Below are 22,067 nucleotides of genomic sequence, written 5' to 3'. Positions count from 1 at the left end.
ATTTCAGCTTTTTAGGGCCAACGCCCTGGGAGGAGTTTGTAAAAGTACGACGTTTGGAAAAACTCCCGAGTCATGCTTAGCCATTTTTGAAGCAATATGGCCGACATTTGGTTGGGCGGACGGCGTTGCCGTAATAATATTTTTTACTTCTCTTGTCACCATCTACCGCTGCGCCAAATTTCATGATTCTACGATCAGATTTTTTTGGGGGCATTTCCTATCTCTCAATGCATTTTTGGTACATTTGGGGGCGCTGACGCGCCAATTTTTTTTTATTTTAGAAAAGGGAAATAGCCAGAATGTAGAGAGGCACGATTTTTAGAGGTGTGCAAATTTTTGTGACTTTTCGTTAATGTTCACTGGGTGAAAAATAGGGGGGTTGGTCCCGAGAAGAAGAAGAAGAAGAAGAAGAAGAAGAAGAAGAAGAAGAAGAAGAAGAAGAAGAAGAAGAAGAAGAAGAAGAAGAAGAAGAAGAAGAAGAAGAAGAAGAAGAAGAAGAAGAAGAATATTCCGATGCGAAAAAAATGTTTCCCATTTTTCAAATATCATAAACTATACATTTTCGGAAAGCGCTCGCGCTTTCCTACCTCATGGTGTGGGTCCCTGGTCACTGACGGGTACTTTCGTTAATTTTGAGTGGGCTCCGCCCACTTTGTGTTTTTGGCCCTGTATACAGTAATAATGTTCCATTTTTGCATTACATGCTTATATGCACGGAACATGCAAGAGATGGGAACGTATTCGTGAGCTACTTGGCGCAAATGATTTCTTTATATGGGGATGACGACCGCGAATGTAAAGTGCTCGTTTAGTGCGCACTTTTGCACGGGCTTCGCCCGTTTACAACGGTAATGTTCCATTTTCCTACTACTAATTAGTATGCACGGGGCGTGCGTGAGTGAAGGAGTGCGTTAGTGAGTGTTTGGAAGTGGGCGAGCGCTTCGCACGGCCTTACGAGACTAATAGGCCTCTCGCCAGCTTGTGGCGCTCGGGCCTAATAAAAACAGGCAGTCAGGTCAGGTGGGGCGGCGCCCCAGCGCTCCCTATGGGCGAGCCGCCACTGGTGGGGAGGAGTTTCAACATCATATCCTCCTTTCACTATTCAAAAATTTGATTCCAGAGCTAATAGTCAACATTTGGAACCTGTGTGACCTTTAGCTGTCAAACCTTCAACTCCCTCCCTGCTCCCGTAGTGTTCAGTTGACCTCAAAATTATGTCAAAGGTTTTTGCATTGTTTGTGCACTTAGTGCTTTGTGCACACAATAGTCTTGTTTAAGTAGAGCAAGGCGGTGAAGTGAAGGCAGTGAAGGCGGTGAAGGCGGTGAAGGCCCAGGCCTTTGCTATCTCTAATATACGATCTAGGTCTGGTAAAACCAATTTTCACTCTAGAGAAAGATCAAGCTTAAACTTTATTGTGACTGTGTCAGTCTGCGGTATGTGAAGGAGAGAGGAGTTTTATTTAGTTGTATTCACAGCCAGACTTCAAAGAAATGCGAGATCTGTCTGTTCACCGTGACGCTGCGTGATCTGAGTTGATTCTTGGCTTTTTCACTGCCCCTCGGCTTCAACCACTTGCTCTCGCCGACAATCCAGAGAGAGATTTCGGCTGCTTAAACAAGACTAATATCAATGTTTGTTCTCGCACAGTTTTTTAGATTGTCACATCCCCTTCCTTTTTCTGCATGGGAATTATATTATATATGCATATTATATTCCTTCACCAGAATCCTTCACCCCACAATAACTATTGTGATTTTAACAACAGTTAAACCTGGATCTATGCAGGTGATCCAAGGGAGAAGTATCTCACCACTCTTCAGGACTTTTGGATTCTCTCTGGCTTCTGCTCAGGATGTGGACAGGAACCAGCATCCAGACCTCCTCGTTGGCTCTTTGGATGACACCGTGGTGCTGCTGCGGTAGGTCACCACGTCACACAATCATAAACTAAACAATGCTCTAACTGGACAAGATTCACACATATTAAAAAAAAAACTCTTCCTCACCCTCCACCGGCGGTCTCTATTTTTCCCCCTTCAAGTTCGGGTCCTCTACCAGAGGCCTGGGAGCTTGAGGGTTCTGCGCAGTATCTTTGCTGTTCCTAGCACTGCACTTTTCTGGACCGAGATGTCTGATGTTTTTCCTGGGATCTGCTCAAGCCATTCCTCCAGTTTGGGGTTCACTGAACCCAAAAAATAATAATAAAAAAATTAAATAAAATATAAAAAATATTAATATTTTGTCATCTGGTATGTATTATAAACCCACTTTCCGTATGAATCCAATATCGAACAATATTATGTCAAATAAGAATGTCAAAATGTTCAGATGCCGATCAGATACAGGGGGGAGGCTGCTCCTGCTCAGCCGCTGGAGCACACACACATGCACGCACGCACACACACAGACACACACACACACACACACACACTCCTCACAAACTGAGCTGGTGCAATGCAAAATTATGTGTCACTCTCTCCCTCTGTTTATAACAAATAAAACACCCTGACGATGTGCTCAGTGCTTCCATATTCTCGATAATGTATGAAATGTATTTCTGAAGCGTGTTTTAGGCTCAGAGATTCATTATAAAACCGCAGTAAAAGTTCACTCAGGAGAGGCTGCATTACATGCGCCGCATGGACGCGCATGCTCCTGAGCCCGGCCGTGTGTGGACAGGTTTCACTATCTTCTTCCTTATTATTGTTTATGTAGAATCTGGACGATTACATTTCCAAGTTAAAACGTTTCACAAATCTGGATTTTCAAGCAAAGCAAGAGGTTATAACTAAAGAAAGACCTACACCGGAGTTGAACGGGTTGTTTTAGACGGACCTATATATCTAAAAACGCTGACATCACTCATAGAACATAGCCTAATTGTGAGCGACATGGCTTTGAACACAAGAGAAAGTGTGTTCGACGCCTGCTTGTCCCCAATTTTTTTTTGGTGCTTCACTCGCCCTGAACCTCACCACATGTCACTGCATCTTATTGTATTGTTTATAGTAGAAAAAGCTTCAGTTGTAGTCATCTGGACTCAGTTAGAAAAAATAGACGTTTCGACTCTCATCCAAGAGTCATTGTCAATAAAAGAATTTAGGTCGAGAACTCCGATATTTATACTATTCTGTGGTGAGTCAACAGAAACTTACCCTCTTGTATCTACCGAGCCTATTCAACCCTTTAATGGGCTATTGAACCCCTGGAGAGGTAGAGGACCAGTACCAGGACATTTAGATGCTAATCAGGTCCTCAGGGTGAGCCAGGGTCTCACAAAGACAAAGGGGAGACTAATAGCCCATTAAAGGGTTGAATAGGCTCGGTAGATACCAAGAGGGTAAGTTTCTGTTGAAACAAACAACTCTTTCCTCTTCAGGAAGGCTCCTCCCAATGGGCTGGACTTACCACAGAATAGTATAAATATCGGAGTTCTCGACCTAAATTCTTTTATTGACAATGACTCTTGGATGAGAGTCGAAACGTCTATTTTTTCTAACTGAGTCCAGATGACTACAACTGAAGCTTTTTCTACTATGGAACAGGCCTGGACGAATGAGGGTTTACACCGACATATCTCATTGTATTGCGATGTCCACCACCACAGCTTTCCTCTGCACCTTGTCAACCATCACTATGCTATGTCCAGCTGCTTCGCTATTACCATTTGGTCTGCCTGTATCTGGAAGTCCCAGAGGTCGTTCTTCACCGCCTTTAGAGGTGTTTCCCACCTTGTCCTTGGGGTCTCCAGGCCGTACTTTGCACAGATGTTTCTGTACACTATGCCAGCCACCTGGTTATGGCGCTCCATGTATGCTGTCCCTGCCAGCATCTAATACCCTGCAGTTATGTGCGGAATTGTCTCAGGGCCCCCTTTGCACAGCCTACACCTTGGGTCTTGTCTGGTGTGGTAGACCTGGGTCTCTATTGATCTGGTGTTCAGGGCCTGCTCCTGTGCTGCCATGATCAGGGCCTTCTGTCCTTCAGACCGGCTCTTTCTAGCCATTGGTAGGATTTCATAATATCAGCCACTTATGTTCCGGTGGTACATCCCATGTACGGGCTTGTCCTCTCATGATGGTCCCTCCAGCACCTCATCATCCTCTGTTCCCCATTGTCTGAGACATTCACCGAGGACGTCATCTGTAGAAGCCTTGTCCTTGATGTATATATATATATATATATAAGCCAGATCTGTCAGTGAGTTCGCTGTCTGTTTCCTTCTGTCTGCAGCCTCTGTCAATCAGCAGCCCGCCTCCTCATCTGCTCCTCTCAACCTCCCCACACCCCCCCAAACCTCCAGGCACTGCCCACAGAGGAGCTTTTTACAAATTGTGCTTTCACATGAAGAAGGCTCTGCCACATGTTTAGTGGCACTTTAAAAAGCCTTAAAGGACAAATATTATGAATTATATGTATTGTTATTTTCCTTTAAACATGCTCTTGAGTACCTTTGGTTTGGCATTCCATCTTTTAGAACAAAAAGAAAAAATTGCAATTTTCCCCAGAACTACCCGAGTTTTGACGCCATCTACTGGCTGCAGTGGAAATTATATGTAGTTTAAGCTAAACATTTCACTTCCGGGTTTCAGCACGCAGTTGTATTGATCGTGATTACAAGGGAGATATTCACAGAACAAGTCTGGAGATAATTTATGAACATCAGAGTGTTATTGGCGCTCGGAGGGAGAAGAGTTTCTAACCCAGGTTAATCAAACTAGTGTGGATGAAGCTAAATTATACTCCAGGTATGTTATTGATGAGGGAACAATGTTATATAATATGGTTAAAAGCTCAGAATGTTGCATAGTATATGCCCTTTAAACTTGTTTTTTCAAGCAAGCATTCTAGCTTTACAGTTGACTGTATTTTGTGTTATATTTGTGTTTGATTTTCATTCATTTTTCATTGATTCATTTTTTTTTCTACCGCTTGTTCCCTTTCGGGGTTGCGGGTGACTGGAGCCTATCCCAGTGACTTCGGGCCTTAGGCGGGGTACACCCTGGACAGTGGCCAACTTGTCGCAGGGCCAACACAGAGACATAGACGTTACAGACAGTTCACTCTCACATTCATTAGGGCGAATTTAGAGTCACCAATTTTGCCTAACCCATGCATGTCTTTGGATGGTGGGAGACTTAGTGGCAACAAGTCTGTGAGAGATGATACATAAACCCACGGTAACACGGGGAGAACATGCAGACTCCACCCAGAGAGATCATGTGATGTTGGTCTGGTCCGGGAATCGAACCCGTGATCTCCTTCTTGGGAGGCAAGAGCGCTAACCGCCTTTGCCACCGTGCACCCAATGTGTGTGTGTGTTTGATTTTGTCTTTTATTATTGTGAAGCACTTAGTGGCAACAAGTCTGTGAGAGATGATACATAAATAAAGTTAACTTTTTTACTACTGACTACACTGACTATATTTGACTTCATATACTGGCTAAACTATACTAAATATTCTAAAACTAAACTTTAAAGTTGGATTATGACATTATTATTACTTAATCAATTCAATCAATTTCAAATAAAGTTCAATAAAGCACATTTGGGTGGTCTGAATGCACACTGAAATACTTACTTTTTCTTGTCATTTCCTTGTTAGTTCTCGCCCGGTGGTGGAGCTGACGCAGACTCTCCAAGTGAGCCCTGACCTGGTGGATCCGCTCGACTGTGAATCCTGGTCAGAACACATAAGCACACTCATAGTACAGTCATCACTATCCCAATTTCAGATTCAAAAGAAAAGTGAAATTGAATAGTACTTGAATATTAAATGTTCTTTACATAATTTTACATACTTTTATTTTATTTGTTATCTATTACACTTTATTTAACTAGGTAAAAACAACAACTTTGAAATCAAAACCTCTTTTCCAAGGGTGACCTAGGCCAAAGTGGAAATTGCAGCACACAATCACAAAAAAAACATTTACCGTACAAATTTACACTAAGAAAGAGCCATTTAAGAAAGATTAAAACAGAACTACATTTTAAAGCACAGACCATTTTCATAGGACTCTTGCTTTTTTAAACAGAGCGAAAACCCCTCAGTGAAATTGACTAACACAAATCCAGTGCAGATGGAATAGCGTTTGAAGCTTCATAATCAACATATCCGAAAGCACGCTTTCCCCCAATCAACCCATACTAGAGGGTTAGACGAGAAATAAATGTCCAGTGAGCACAGGGCATAGGGACCTTCAGCTCTGCCCAAGGCCACACAGCTAGGTTGGCGCAAAATGACAAATAATCTTAGATTAGAGTCATCCAGTGAGTGAACATCTGAACAGTCAAAGAGGGCCACTCATTCCTGGCATACAATTCAATGTAATGGTGGGTTTTACTTGGCAATGTACTTCAGATTTCTTAGATGTTTAATTTAGAAACACTATTACACAATATAAGGAGTACCTCGAGGGTTACTTGAGACAAAAAAGTTGGGTACCACTGAGGAAATTTAGAACTTAATTATAGAGTTTGCCTTTAAATGATCAAAAGGCAGATGTCTTGGCATGCTTTATAATTAATAGCTGTGCAATAAGTTGATCAAATAAAGGTTTTTGGTCATAAAATTAAGTGACGTTAATGTTCACCATAATTGATAATAGCGTTTATGCCACAAGAGATTAGTAAACCGGGTTTGCTAGTTCAAAATTAATAAATGTTCTGTAGCTCTCTTCTAAAAAAAAATACACAACCACAGACTATTTGCCCTCCTTCTGAATGTGGACATAATTTAATTTTACCTACTCTCCTCTGTGCAGCATACGTGTGAAGGTCTGCTTTTCCTACAACTTTCGAACTGGAGGGAACAGTGACAAAGACAACATCAGTGAGTTCTGCTGTGTTTTACATCTACACACGATCAATATTTACGCATCCTCATGTGCTTCTCTCTTAACCGAAGACAGAATCATAGAATAGCTTCTAATGTGTTGTCGAGAATAATGAATGAAATAAAGAGCCCTTTTCCATGTTCAGGCCAACATCTGCATAAATGCGGACGCGTGCGGCTCGTCCCACGTTTCCGCGTGTCTAAGCGCATTGATCTATCATAATATAGTTCCCTCAGCGTACGGGACAAATGAAGACGGAGAAGGACAGTTCGAGCTGTCTCAGAAGAAGAAGGAAATCTACGGGAGACGAGAGATGCGATGTGATCCGTCGCGCTAATAAACAAACGCATGTGTGTGTTGTATCAGTCCGAACGGGAGAGTGTGCATGCGCACTTCCGCCTGCGTTCTCAAATCGCCGAAAAATCGTCCATTGCGCCTTTAAGCAGAACAGAGAGCAGCACTGAAGTTTGGCCAGGCTAATGTTGTACACATTACAGTAATACACCCAGGGCCGGCCCAAGCCTTCAGGGGGCCCTAAGCGAAAAAAAATTTGGGGGCCCCTCACCACGTCATCAGAATCAGTTTTATTGCCATTGTCAGTAAACAATTCACATATGGGAACTTTCTTCAATGCAAACAAAGCGCACCAAAACTCCAGGGCATCTGTTTGCCAGTTAGTTTATTCTCAGCACCTCACAAGCTCAAATATTGATAACTTAAATCCCACAATGCAACTTGGTATTCCGCTGACATCACCTCTACTCCCTGTACAAATAACACACGTCCCAGATACGTTTTTGGGCATATTTGTGGGCGTTAAGGGTCTACAGCCACATTAGCAGTTTAAATTAATGAACAGGGTGGGTCTGGGGGCCCTCCCCCAGAGATTTTCAGACCTTTTCGGGTCTTCTGCTGCATTTTAATGTGGTCCAGCCGGCTAAAGTAAGAGTAAAATGTTGAGGTTGTAATGCTATAAAATGATGATGTGATGAAACTGTGCCAGAAGAAAATGACTAAAGCCAGTTATTAATACATTATGGTACTTAATTACTCAATACAATATTGGCTATGAAAAATAATTATGATCAAATTGATTAATTTTAACTGAAAATGTAAAATTAATAGTTATCCTTACTAATTTATCTTTTACAGCTCCCAACTTTTCCTTCTTGCTAAAGTGACAAAACAAGTTATATTAAATTAAATAAATGGCATAAGCATTGCTTGATTAACAATTGACACTGATAAAACAGTGCAAACATGTTATTCCCAGAGAATGAACAGAACGAGAAGTGAAGGTCCAAACCTAGCTATTGTGAAGCGACTGCGTTTCTGCAACTTTGCCACTTTTATATAAAAATATATAGTATTATTCTATAACAGACGTAATCATATGTCTGGTTATTTTTCACTATCAATTTATTATAATTTATAACAAATAGTCAAATGATGCTTTTTAAATAAATTGAAATGTTTTATTGCTCTATTAAAAGTTAATTACAATATAAATGTTTGTTCTGATCTGAACATCACACACTGGACTCCTGCGTGAAACAATGCTGCGATGTGATTGGCTGATGGACCTTACGTGCATAAACCTTTACATTCCTCTCATTCCACTTTAAGAAGTCAAAGTAAAACAGACATCACGAGTCACGATTGATCGCACTCATGGTGATGTGAGAAAGAGCAAACTCAAACCCACTCATCTCTGACTGAGGCTGCACAGGGGCCGCACACTGTTCACTCCAAAGTCTCACGTCAGAGGTTCCGGACGAGACGGCGCTCGTCCGGACCGGATCTCCGCCTCATAGTGACCTGGGGCATAGACGCCCCTCACCGGCCTCACCTGCAGCTGACACTCCCGGGCTGGTGTAAATGTTAAGCTTATTATCTTTCATTCAGACATATTATGCGCGGGGCAGAGCTCTTCGTCGCCTCCAGCCTGAGCGAACTAACGTGACAGAATCGTGTTGTTTCAAACAGCAGCATTAACCGTCTCTTTGTAAGAGAAGTTCAATACCTGGAGAGTGTTGTTGAGTTTGCAGTTTCTTTACATCATCAAGTTGTTTCTTCTTTCGTTTTTCGGCATCGGGGGGATATATTCTTCTGGACATGAGGACCACGTTGTGTTGTGTTTATGTTTTGCTCTCGTTCTGCTCGCGCACAATGAAGTTGCCCAATCAGCGCAGGTTTGGTGTCTTGGTTGCCAGATTGTCATTACAAATAAATGCGGTTTGTGCGTTATGTTACCGCTGTGTGCGCTGCCGCGCCAGCAGCGCTACTACACTAGTGGCGCACGCTGCGCTTGCACTTCGCATAAGACGGGTTGCCAGATTGGGGGCCCTATTAACACCTCGGGGCCCTACGCGGCTGCTTAGTTCGCTTATAGGCTGGGCCGGCCCTGAGTACACCTCAGCGATGTCTTCCAAAGTGTCATCTCTGGTCTTCATGTATGCTTGATTGATAAGTCCAAAGCCGCAATCAGGGGAGAATTTCGTATGGCCAGCAATGAGGAAGTGGATGTCCATTGTGTGGTGAAGCTTGTGTCCAACACGCCAGGCAGCATACCACAACATGAAATAGTTTTTGTTTTGGCCACTGCAGTTGTCACAATGAAGATCCACGTATTTTTCTCCAACACCGAAGTTGTTGAAGAAATGATGCATGTAGTTTATAACTTCATTGCTTCCCTTACTTAAGATAAGATAAGATATTCCTTTATTGTCCCACATGGGGAAATTTCATAAGAGAGCGTTTACACCGGGCTGCCAGCTGTACCAGCGCCTTATGACGTAAATGTGTGTGTTGTATCAGTCCGAACGGGAGAGTGCGCATGCGCACTTCCGCCTGCGTTCTCAAATCGCCGAAAAATCGTCCATACCGCCTTTAACACAGGTTATTTTTTCAAAATGAGAGATTATTTAAAAAATAAAATAAAAACAGGCATTCAGGTCAGGTGGGGCGGCGCCCCAGAGCCCCCTATGGGCGAGCCGCCCGGGGCCTGTAATTTAGATTATAGGTAGACCTCAACTATTAGAGACAAACTGAGAAAAATAAATCCCATTGTCTGATTTTTAAAGAATTTATTTGCAAATAATGGTTGAAAATTACTACCGTATTATACTTATATTTATACTTATATACCAGAGCAACTTATATGTGATATTATTTGTTATTTTCACACTTTTTTCATACTCCAGTGTGACTTACATATGTTTTTTCTTCTCTATTATGCATTTTTTTGGCTGGTGCGACTTATACTCCGGTGCGATTTATAATCCGGGAAATACAGTATTTGGTCACCTACAAACACGCAAGATTTCTAGCTGTCACAGATTTGTAACTTCTTCTTTAATAGGCTCCTCTGTCCTTGACTCATTACCTGTATTAAAACAGTATAAAAGACACCTGCCCACAACCTCAAACAGTCAAACTCCACTATAGTGAAGACCAAAGAGCTGTCGAAGAACATCAGAAAGAAATTGTAGACCTGCACCAGGCTGGGAAGATGTAATCTGCAATAGGTAAGCAGCTTGGTGTGAAGAAATCTACTGTGGAAGCAATGATCAGAAAATGGAAGACTTACAAGACCACTGCCAATCTCCCTCAATCAGGGGCTCCACGCAAGATCTCAGCCCGTGGGGTCAAAATGATTACAAGAACGGTGAGCAAAAATCCCAGAACCACACAGGGGGGAACCTAGTGAATGACCTGCAGAAAGCTGGGACCAACGTTACAAAGGCTACCAGAATTAACTACGCCGCCAGGGAATCAGATCTTGCTGTGTCAGACGTGTCCCCCTGCTTAAGCCAGTACATATCCAGGCGCGTCTAAAGTTTGCTAGAGAGCATTTGGATGTTCCAGAAGAGTATTGGGAGAATGTCATGTGGTCATATGAAACCAAAGTAGAACTGTTTGGTACAAACACAACTCGTCGTGTTTGGAGGAGAGTGAGTTGCATCCAAAGAACACCATAGCAACTGTGAAGCATGGGTGTGGCAACATCATGCTTTGGGGCTGTTTCTTTGCAAAGGGACCAGGATGACTGGTCCTTTTACATGAAAGAAGGAATGGGGCCATGTATTGTGAGATTTTGAGTGCAAACCTGCTTCCATCAGCAAGGGCATTGAAGATGAAACGTGGCTGGGTCTGTCAGCATGACAATGATCCCAAGCACAATACATACCAGCAACAGTGACGGTTACTCACAGAAAACGTTTGATCTCTGTCATCGCTAACAAAGAATATATAACAAGATATTGAGATGAACTTTTGTTATGTCTCTCATAGTTGAGGTCTACCTATGATGTCAATTACAGGCCTCTCTCATCTTTTTAAGTGGGAGAACTTGCACAATTGGTGACTGACTAAATACTTTTTTCCCCCACTGTATATTCAAAACTAATCCCTAGGATTTAAATTTGTCACCTTTAATTTTCAAGGAGGCTATTGTTTGCATTGCAACAGGCATACTGTTTGTTCATTGGTCTTCTGAAATATCCACAGTATGATTATGGTTCAATTTCCCTGCGCACCACAAACTCCTCTGCTGTCTGCTGCGCCATGTCTGCAAAATTGTTTTGCAGCTCCTTTCCCTTGTGAAAAGAACAACCTTCAGCCTCTGGCCAGCAGAAAATCGTTCATAGTTGAGTAGTTTCAATGCATTTTAGTACAATCTTATTGGTATCGGTATCTGATCGATATCACAATATTTGCCATAGCATTAATTGGTATCGGATCAAATAAAAAAATCTGTGGTATCACAATAAAACAATAAAACACCTGTTTACCTGATGGTGTCAAAGTCATTAAAAGTACAGATGTGAGAATGACACTCAGACTATGGCAAAGAATGGAAGCAGCGGCGCTGCAACTGGAGCAACAAATAAACCAAGTAAACAAAAACAGGGGGGTTTGTTATTTCGAAACATTAAAATATTCATGAAAGAGATTGAATAACTTTATTGTATTTGAAAGTCGTGATTTTTTCCATAAATTAATCCCATAGAGTTAACACCATATCCTCCTGTTTGTTTTAGCCGTGCAGTTCTCAGTGAGTGCAGACGTGTTCAGCCTGAAGCCGCGTATTGGTTTCACCAGCAGTGGTCAGAGCCAGGTGTGGTCCTCCCTGATGATGCCCAGAGTCCACTGCACCACTCTGAGAGCCGGACTCCTGGTAAGGCCACATGCCAGCTGCTTGTTTCTTCAGACAATACATGCATTCAAATGTCAAAACTAAGTTATTTTCAAAGATTAACGAACACATTTTGCATTTTAACAATTCTCAACCAATTAAACTAATTATTATACCTGTTTCACGGATAAACAAAGCACAAACTGTTGTGAGTGTGAGGGGTCTGACAGTTTTCCTTGACAGCAAAATTTCCTAAAATAGACGTAAATTAATAGAGACAGCCAAAACGAGCAGTAACAAATGACCAGTTTTACAGTTTAATTTGGTTAACTCAGAAAATCCTTGATTAAAATGAGATTTACAATATTTACAATATTAGATTTTGTATATTTACATGTAAATAAATACATACATTTACAAAACAATGACTAGAAAATAATAGTTTCGTCAAAAATGCGTCTTACCTTCACTTTAAGTGCACAGCCCTAAGTGCATGTTGCTTGGCGACACCACAACACCCCCCAGTAACACAGTTACACAATTAAACAATAACAGATTTGGTGGCATTCTCTATATTATGATGTGCAAAATATCAATTGCTGTATTAACCTGTTACATACACCCCACCTAGAATTCCACCAAATAATCCAAATGGCCTTCCAGATAACCAAGGACCAGGCACCGAGAGGATCTAATCCTAGCTCAGTAAAAAAAGATCAGATCAAGTATGGATTCAGCAGGGAGGTGTCGAGAGCTAGATCTAAGTAAAATACTTACAATACTGGAGCAGTAGTTCTCTGACAAAAAGCCCTATTCTGTGTGGAGAGGTTTTCGGCTTCTCACCAATTACAAGCCTAAAGGCCACCACGCTGCAGACAACCACTAACTGTCTAAAAAACTCAACATCTTTTACTCAAGGTTTGAGACCAGCCCCCATTCCCCCACTGTGATCACCTCTGCCCAACCCTGGACCCTCTCAGTTCTAAGACAGGATGTAAACAGGTTCTTTCCGAAATCCAACCTCCGAAAAGCTACTGGACAACCCTTCTACCAGAAGACCCTGTGCAGAGGAGCTGACTCCCGTCCTCACCGACATTTTAATACGTCCATGTTTTTGCGTTTACATATTTGCTATAATCAGTGACACAAGTCGTTTTTAGGTGTACAAGCGCGGCAACAGCGGCAGCTCAACCATGGCTTGAGTTGTCCTCCCCACTGGTTAAAGGTCTTGGGCCTTGAGCCTCTCGAGTGCATTTGCTGGGTAGCATCCTCCAAATCAGGACCAGAGAACGGGGCAAAGTATGTGTTCCTCATAGACCTCATTCAAGATGTCCAAAACACACGAGGACCCAGTGTGTTCATCCCATGGATCTATTATATTATCTGGATAGGGTATGGCTAGCCGCAGCATGTCGCAAACTCTATCGGTACTGCAGCCAAAGAAATTGCGTGTCCCAGAAAGCTTTTTTTCCTTAAAGCACAATGTAACAAAAACTGGCATTAATAAACCAATTTACGATAATACATTCCAGAATTTTTTCCATTGCCAGTGAAAAAGTTTGCAAACTAGACTTTTGTTTATATCTTTATATTTTATTTGCGATAAACCACAAAACACTGAAAAAAAATTATAGATTTTGGTAAATACATATACAAAATGTTTAGTACTATGTATAGAATATGATAATTAAATTGATGTATGGAAACAAAATTGCATTATAATCAAATGTTCTTTATTGTGAATGTTGTAAAAGTAGAGAATGGCCAGACCATGAGCTGGACTTTAAGGTGAACCCCAAATAGATCCATGTTGACCCGGCTTGAGTTTATGATGACGCAGTGGCAGCTGTTCACTCCTCGCTCTGTGCCCACCTTGGAGCTACTAAAATATCGCATTTTTCTGGTAATTTACTATATTACGGTTTAAAATCTTTCAGTTTTCTTAAAGCAGTTTAATATTTTGCTTTATCTCGCACTGGCCTCTGCACAGCTCTAGTAACTCTCGCTCTGATTGGTCTGCAAGATCACATGGTACGCAAGCCTACGTAACTTCCGGGCCACAGTCCTCGAAGAGCTAAAGGCTAACTGGCGACATTTTCCATTCATATATTGATATATAACAAATAAAGCATACAGTGGCTTAATATCCAAATGTCATAAACTCACTTCCTGTATTTGTATTTCTCCCATGTATTTGCTCATGGTAGATGCTATTAATGTTTGTACTGCATTAATGTCGAGGCAGTTCACAATAAAGCCAGGAGGGACAGCTGTGTGTGCAGCTCAATAATCCACTTTACAACCCACACATGGAAGTGAGAAGTATTTTCAGCACAACTGATATAACATCACATTCTTACAGTATTGTACGATATATGAATTGTATCATTTCACATGTGATATCACATGTATATCACATATACGCTTTCCGACAGATGATGGATGTATTGACACAACTGACACTTCATACATACATAGAATTTCAGTTCATTACAAAGCATATGTTCTGTTTCCGTTGTCATAGTCTGATAATCCCCACAATCCTCACACACAAAAGAGACCAGATTTCGGTTCTCCTCAGGGATTCCAACTTGGACTACCTCTGCTTAACTGAATCCTGGCTTCATAGTAATATACCAGACAATATGATAGACATCAAGGGATATCAATGCTTCAGAAAAGATCGAAACCTTGGGAAGGGTGGGGGTGTATTGATGTATATCAAAGATACATTTAAATGTGATCTAGTTGAACTAAACACTCCTCTTGAATGTTTAGCCCTGAATATAATTTTTTCACCAACAATGAATTTTAATATTGCTGTCCTGTACAATCCCCCTTCTCATAATGTGTCCTTCTATGATGAATTAAGTCATGTAGTTAAACAACTAGAGGTATATAGAGAAACTATATTGTATGGTGATTATAACATCAACTGGTTTGACAAAGGCTCTAAACTCAAACTAAAAACAATAATGACAAATTTGAACTACCAACAAATGATTGAAGGACCCACTAAGATCACCACACAGACTAAGACGTTAATTGACATGGCTTTTACAAACAAACCAGAACGTATAACAAAGACGTACAACATGACTTTGACTGCTAGAAAACTGACTAAAAAAAGACTGCAATACTTTGGTAAATTGAATATCAACGACTTTTAAAATGTCAGTTGGGAGCAGATGATAGCGGTGGAGGACGTGAATGAATGTTGCATTTCTATGACGACGGCTATCACAAAACTAGTGGACAAATTTACAAAACAAATAAAATGCTAACAAAAAGTTGGAACTCTCCCATGGATAAATAATGAAAAAAGAAAACTTATGAAGAAGCAACATTTGTTCTTGAGGAAATTCTTACATTCTAAACTTAATACTGATCACTTAGCCTTCAAATGTTTAAGAAATAAAGTTGTTTAAGAATTGAGAAAAACACAGGCTTCATATTACACTAATCTAAGATAAGATAAGATAATGCTTTAATGTCCACACAAGGGGGAAATTTTGTTGTTACAACGCAGTAGAAACAGGAGGAAAGGACAGATTATAGGAAGTTTCAAAAAACACACTCTTAATAGAACTCTTATGAACAAAACACCTCACCTATCTTAATAGGGAATGGAGGGGGGAGAAAAAATAAAATAGATAAATAAAAAAGTAAAAAGATAAAGATAAGAATAATAAAATAATGATAATAGAATAAAATAAAATAAAGTAAAAATAGCTAGCACAAGACTAGGTAAATACTATTAGCAGGTAAGTAAACAGAATAAAAACAAAATAGAACACTCTTATTCACAGGTATTGCACATGGTTACATCAGTATTGCACATGTTTAGGGCTAGCAGTGTTTGTTATAAAGTCTGACAGCAGCAGGAAGGAAAGACCTGCAAAACCTTTCCTTCACACAGCGAGGGTGGATCAGTCTGTCACTGAAGCTTCTCTCCAGAGCGGACAGAGTGTCCTGCAGGGGGCGACACTCATGGTCCAGCATAGATGTGAATCTAGCCAGGACCCTTCTGTCCCCCACCTCCTGCACCGAGTCCAGAGCACAACCCAGGACGGAGCTGGACTTCTTGATTACTTTGTCCAGCTTCTTCCTCTCCCTCTCTGTGATGCTGTGATCTCATAGGCAATGCAAAGGGTAACAGTAGGTCCCTCTGGAAGCACTTAAATGCACTCACTAATAAAACAACTAGGCCTAAAGGAATTAGCAAACTCATCATAAATGGCAAGAGCACTAATAACAGCCCAGCTATGAGTGAAGGACTTAATTCTTATTTTGTGCAGTCAGTAGTAAAACTAACAAAAGATTTTAAAGAACTGTAGCCAAAAATGAACCATCTCTCATGCCTCCAGCTGATTCTTTTTGTATAGAGGAGACACATGAGAGTGAAGTCACACAAATTATTCAAAAACTGTCAAATTCCAAATCAAAGGACATCTACAATATGAATTGTCATTTTCTTAAATGTTACAGTAGCGCACTAGCTAAACCGCTGACACACCTTATCAATTTGTCAATACGAAAATTGTAAATTTCCATTAGGCTGGAAAAAAGCAGTGATTGTGCCAATATTCAAATTAGGAAGCCCAGATGTGATGGCCAATATCAATTTTACCCATATTATCTAAAGTTATTGAGAAAGTCATAGCAACACAACTGAATGATCACCTGGAGGCCAAACAGCTCCTCCACCCACAGCACTTTGGCTTTAGATCGGGGCATTCCACCGAAATGGCGTGGTAGGAGCGGTATTTCTCGATCTTAAAAAAGCCTTTGAAACAGTCAATCACCGCCTACTTTTATGTAAAATGTCATCTTTTAACAACTCGCCTGAGGCAGTGGGTTGGTTTGCCTCATTTCTTCAGGGTAAGGAACAGTGTGTTAAGGTGGCTGGGAGCAAATCGTCATTCCTAAACATCAGTATGGGCCTACCTCAGGGTTCTACATTGGGACCGCTACTGTTTAGTCTCTTTATAAACGACCTGCCTTTGATCTGTCCAAGTGTCCGCTGCCAACTTTATGCGGATTATGCAGTTTTTTATGCACCCATCAATACACCGGAGCAGGCAGCAGAGATTTAGTCTGCATGCATGGCTGAGACAGACACAAAGACAGTCTCCATGTGTTTTTCCATTAAAAAATATATATAATTTGGACCATACATTTCAAATCAATCTTCAAACTGAAAAAATACAGCTGGTTGATGAATTCAAATATCTTGGGCTGGTACTAGACCCCAACTAAAATTTGACAAACCCATTAAGAAATCTAAATAGTTTTAAACTAATCAGACTACATCCCAAACCGAGCTGCCCTGCTGTACATGCACGCTATGATATTCTCTCATATTTCATACTTATGACATCATGGGCCCAGGCAGCTCCCTCAGCCACAAAGAAAATCGGTTCACTTGACAACAAGACAATAAAAATTATGGATAGAAAACATGTCCGATTTCATCACTGCCACATCCTCAAGAATTATAATTTATTCAGTTTTGAAAGCTTCAGTAAACTGTGTTTTCTTAAATTATGTTTCAAATGTATTAATAACTTGGCCCCTGAACCGATCAGTACATTTATACAGAGACTAAACAGCAGCAGAGTTACAAGAGGCTCCTCAAACCAAAACTGTCAAATTCCACAGTAGCAGGACAGATAAACACACCTCCAGACTGAAGGACTGGCTGAAAGAAAATCTAAACTGTACCCGCCTGTAAGTGTTATGAACGTGTACGAGTGACGTGTATGAGTGACAATATATGAGTGACATGTATGAGTGACGTGCATGAGTGACATGTATGAGTGACGTGCATGAGTGAAGAAGAATGAGAATCACTGATTTATTTACAATAATGGAAATGTGTTTTAATGTCTTTGTATCTGTGGGGGATTTAGAAAAGCCCAACCAGGGACAGGAGTTAAAAATTAGCACTGGCTATAAACTTTGTATGCATCACCAGGGTTCAGAATAAGCGGTATCGCATCGCAAAATGCGACGCAATTTCTCTCAAATGTGATGCATTCGTCAGAAAAAAGGGCTTTTGTATCGCAGCTTTTGCGATACAAAAATGTGAGTTCAATTGTACAACCAAAGCGCCTAAAAGTACTGATCACTCGTCAATCGATCGTCATGACGTTATCGTCATGACACATGTAGGACGCTGTGTTGACATGACACATGTAGGACGCTGTGTTGACATGACGAGTCCCGCTGCTGTCTCAGATCGAGAGTCTGAAAGTGGGAGGAGCCACGTGCGGTAAAGTTAGCGTCACAGATACAGACTTCCGAGGTCAATAGCTCCTAAACGCAAAAGTCTTTGCAGATCATTCACATGCCAAAATATTCATATTTACACTGCCAAGTGACTACATCCTCGTAAAAATCAGATGCGTATTTTGGGCGCAGTGAATTACACTGATTCGAATGTGCGGAACCGAGACGAGTACTTAGGAACCGTCATAAAATGTGCAGCCGGAGCCGAAACGAAGTACTTAGTCATCAAATAGCAAAGCGAAAAATGGAAACGTTTTGTAGCTGGAATGGAACGTCAAATAGAGCGGTACAATTTGAATAACACAATAAATACACCCTGATGGACTCCACAGCAACCTTTTATTTTTCCATCAGAAGCTTAACACTTTTTTGTTAGTGTAAAGACAATTAATATGTAAATTAGACTCCTGCAAATAGTCATCTGATTGATGATGATATGGAAGAAAGTTGTAAAATAAGTTAATCTAACTTGGTGTTAATTAATTTGATCAGCAACAAATTTTATTTGCAAGTTTTCTGGGTTTTAAAAAAAAAAAATTAAAAAGTGTTTAAAAGTTCATTTGTTAGGAGGTTTTTTTAAATAGAATGTTTACAAATACATTTGAAATAAATAATCTTGTTTCATCAATGGAAAATATTGATTGTTAGTCACTTTCGTGTTTTGCTATGCAATTATCAAATTGCTATACAAATTTGAAAAAATGAACAGATTGTTTAGCAGCGCCGCTATACAAGTGAAAATCCTTAATCTGAACCCTGATCACATCGGCTGCAAGCTTTGTTTTGTAACTATGTATGATGCACTGTCCCTGTCAAATAAATAAAGCTAATGTCAATGCAATGGCTAAGGTGTGTGGTCCCTCTGTAGTTGGAACTACAGAAGAATCCCCACCCCAATCTGCCAGTCCAGAGGCACTGTCCCTGACCGATAAGCAATGCTACAGAGCGAGTACCAAACCCACGGTCAACACTAACGACTAAACAACTAGTAGTTCAGTGTTCCAACATCCACAAGCGGCAACTGCTATCACAACTAGAGATTGATGAGATATAACACAAATAGAATGGCAATAGCAAGGGTGAACCAGTGTGCGAGGTCAGAGGGGAGTTAGTGGTTACTCCCCGGCCAGAGATTGGGTTACATTACAGCGGCTCAGTGAAGTACTCTCAGAAAGTCTTCTAGAGGATGTGAATGCAGCATTGACAGCTATCCCTATGGCAACCATCACTGAAACCACTGAAATCAGCTGATATACAACTTAGCATCAGTGATCCTTGAGACACTCGGCTATCGTAAGAGCAACCATGAGATGAAATACCCACCATGGAAAAGGAGGTTGGAGGCTAAAATCAAGACGGCTCGGAGAGAGGTGAGCCAACTATCTGAGGCCCAGAAAGGAGAAAGGTGCAATGCGAAAGCAAGTACCCAAGAGGTACAACCAGATGCCCATACCTGAAGCACTTGAAACTGCCAAACAAAGGCTCCAAGCAGAGAATAAACAGGTTGTTCTCGTCTCAACCGGCGAAAGTGTAGCTCAATGGCAGGGTAATAACAGCAGAGCAGACCCACCGAGGCTAGAAACTGAACAGTACTGGAAAGGCATATGGGAGAGGGAAGTATCCCACAACCGAGATGCACAGTGGTTGATGGCTCTGAGAGAGGACCACAGCAACATCCCTGAGCAGAACCCAGCTACCACCACTGTGGCAGACATACAGGAAAGAGACTCAGGCATGAAAAACTGGACAGCACCGGGCCCTGACATGATACATGCATACTGGCTTGAGAAACTCACCTCACTCCACGAGAGCCTTGCAGCCCAAATGAACACACTGCTAAGGGACGGAACTCACCCTGAATGGCTAACCGAAGGGCGTACGATCCTGATCCAGAAGGATCCCTCAAAGGGCACAGTCCCGTCCAACTATCGGCCAATAACCTGTCTCTCCACAACGTGGAATCTCCTGACGGGCATAAGGCTAAGATAAGCAGGCATATGGATCAATACAAGAGCACTGCTCAGAAAGGCATCAGCCATACCAGAATATACCAGAGGTGCGAAACATCAGCTCCTGGTAGACAGAACAGTCGCACAGGACTGTAGAACCCGCCACACCAACCTGAGCACTGCCTGGATTGATTACAAGAAAGCCTGCAATTCAATGCCACACACTTGGATCATTGAATGCTTGGAGTTGTACAGCATCAATGGGGCTCTAAGAGCCTCAGGGTTAGGCTTAGGGGGTTAGGGTTAGGATTAGGGTTAGGGTTAGGCATCACTGCAGTCGCTGCACTGATCCGCCTGTCAATCTCACATTCCATCCTTCCCTCTATCGTGAACAAGACCCCAAGATACTTGAACTCCTCTACTTGGGGCAAGGACTCCCCACCCATCCGGAGGGGACAAGCCACCTTTTTTCCGTTGAGAACCATGGCCTCAGATTTGGAGGTGCTGATTCTCATCCCAGCCGCTTCACACTCGGCGGCGAACCATCCCAGTGCATGTTGCAGGTCCGGGTTTGATGGAGCCATCAGGACAACATCGTCTGCAAACAGCAGAGATGAGATCCTGTGGTCCCCAAACCGGAAACCCTCCGACCCCTTACTGCGCCTAGAAATTCTATCCATAAAAACTTTGAACAGAACCGGTGACAAAGGGCAGCCCTGGCGGAGTCCAACATGCACTGGGAACAGGTCTGACTTACTGCCGGCAATGCGAACACAGCTCCTGCTCCGGTCAAACAGGGACCGGACAGCCCTGAGCAAAGGGCCCCGGACCCCGTACTCCCAGACCACCCCCCAAAGGACACCCCTAGGGACATGATCGAAAGCCTTCTCCAGATCCACAAAGCACATGTGGACTGGTTGGGCAAACTCCCATGAACCCTCGCGCACCCAAAGGAGAGTATATAGCTTGTATAGTATAGAGCACATACACCATTACCTGGAATATTTATTTCCAACGTGAACTCATTGCCCAAAAAACTAGATGAGCTGGCGTTGCTGGTAAGACGAAACCGGGACGTCTCTTCTTCCCCCGTGTTATATTTCATGGAGACGTGGCTCAGCGAGACCATCCCAGACTGCGTGTTTCAGCTGGAAGGATTCCACCTATTCCGAGCTGACGGTCTGAGAGAGCTAACCGGGAAGAGGCAAGAGGCGCGGCGGTGGTGTTTGCTTCTACACTAACAACGACTGGTCTTCAGACGTCACTGTGATCTCCAGGTACTGCTCTCCCGATCTGGAATATCTTTTCATTAACTGCAAACCATTCTACTCTCCACGTGAATTTGCCTCATTCATTCTGGCTGCTGTTTACATCCCCCCGAGCGCATTTACGCAGGAGGCGGAGTGTGTGCTCGTGGATCAGATCAGAAAAGTAGAGCAGACCTATCCAGATTCCTTGTGCATTATCTTGGGCAATTTTCGCAATTTTCGGTGTCACCCCGGCCACCTTGAGACACTGCAGGTGAGCTGGCCCCTGTCTTCACTGGCAATTTTAACACCTCCCTGGAGTCATGCCATGTCCCAGCCTGCTTCAAGTCATCCATCATCGTCCCTGTCCCCAAGAAGCCCCGGATCACTGGACTTAATGACTACAGACCTGTGGCGCTGACGTCTGTAGTCATGAAGTCATTTGACTCCCCCACCTCAAGTCCCTCACCTCCTCCCTGCTGGACCCCCTGCAGATCGCCTACAGAACCAACAGGTCCGTGGATGATGCTATCAACCTGGCACTCCACTTCACCCTGCAGCACCTGGACTCCCCGGGAACCTACGCCAGGATCCTGTTTGTG

At 42.2% G+C, this 22,067-nt stretch overlaps 1 protein-coding gene across 1 annotated transcript in view; it reads left to right on the top strand.

Moving 5' to 3' along the window:
* LOC140357838 (integrin alpha-3-like) overlaps positions 1-22,067 on the top strand; it is a 175,486-nt gene that overhangs the window by 77,794 nt on the left and 75,625 nt on the right. Inside the window, exons 11-14 of the mRNA XM_072442357.1 lie at positions 1,787-1,920; positions 5,608-5,685; positions 6,770-6,837; positions 11,884-12,020. Coding sequence (XP_072298458.1) covers positions 1,787-1,920; positions 5,608-5,685; positions 6,770-6,837; positions 11,884-12,020 — 417 coding nt within the window. The remainder of the gene's footprint in view (positions 1-1,786; positions 1,921-5,607; positions 5,686-6,769; positions 6,838-11,883; positions 12,021-22,067) is intronic.

Source organism: Eucyclogobius newberryi, unplaced genomic scaffold (assembly GCF_026437365.1).
Source record: "Eucyclogobius newberryi isolate DKJ021-1_F unplaced genomic scaffold, fEucNew1.0.hap1 SCAF_13, whole genome shotgun sequence".
Lineage (NCBI taxonomy): Eukaryota > Metazoa > Chordata > Actinopteri > Gobiiformes > Gobiidae > Eucyclogobius > Eucyclogobius newberryi.
This window is presented reverse-complemented; position numbering and strand designations above follow the sequence as displayed.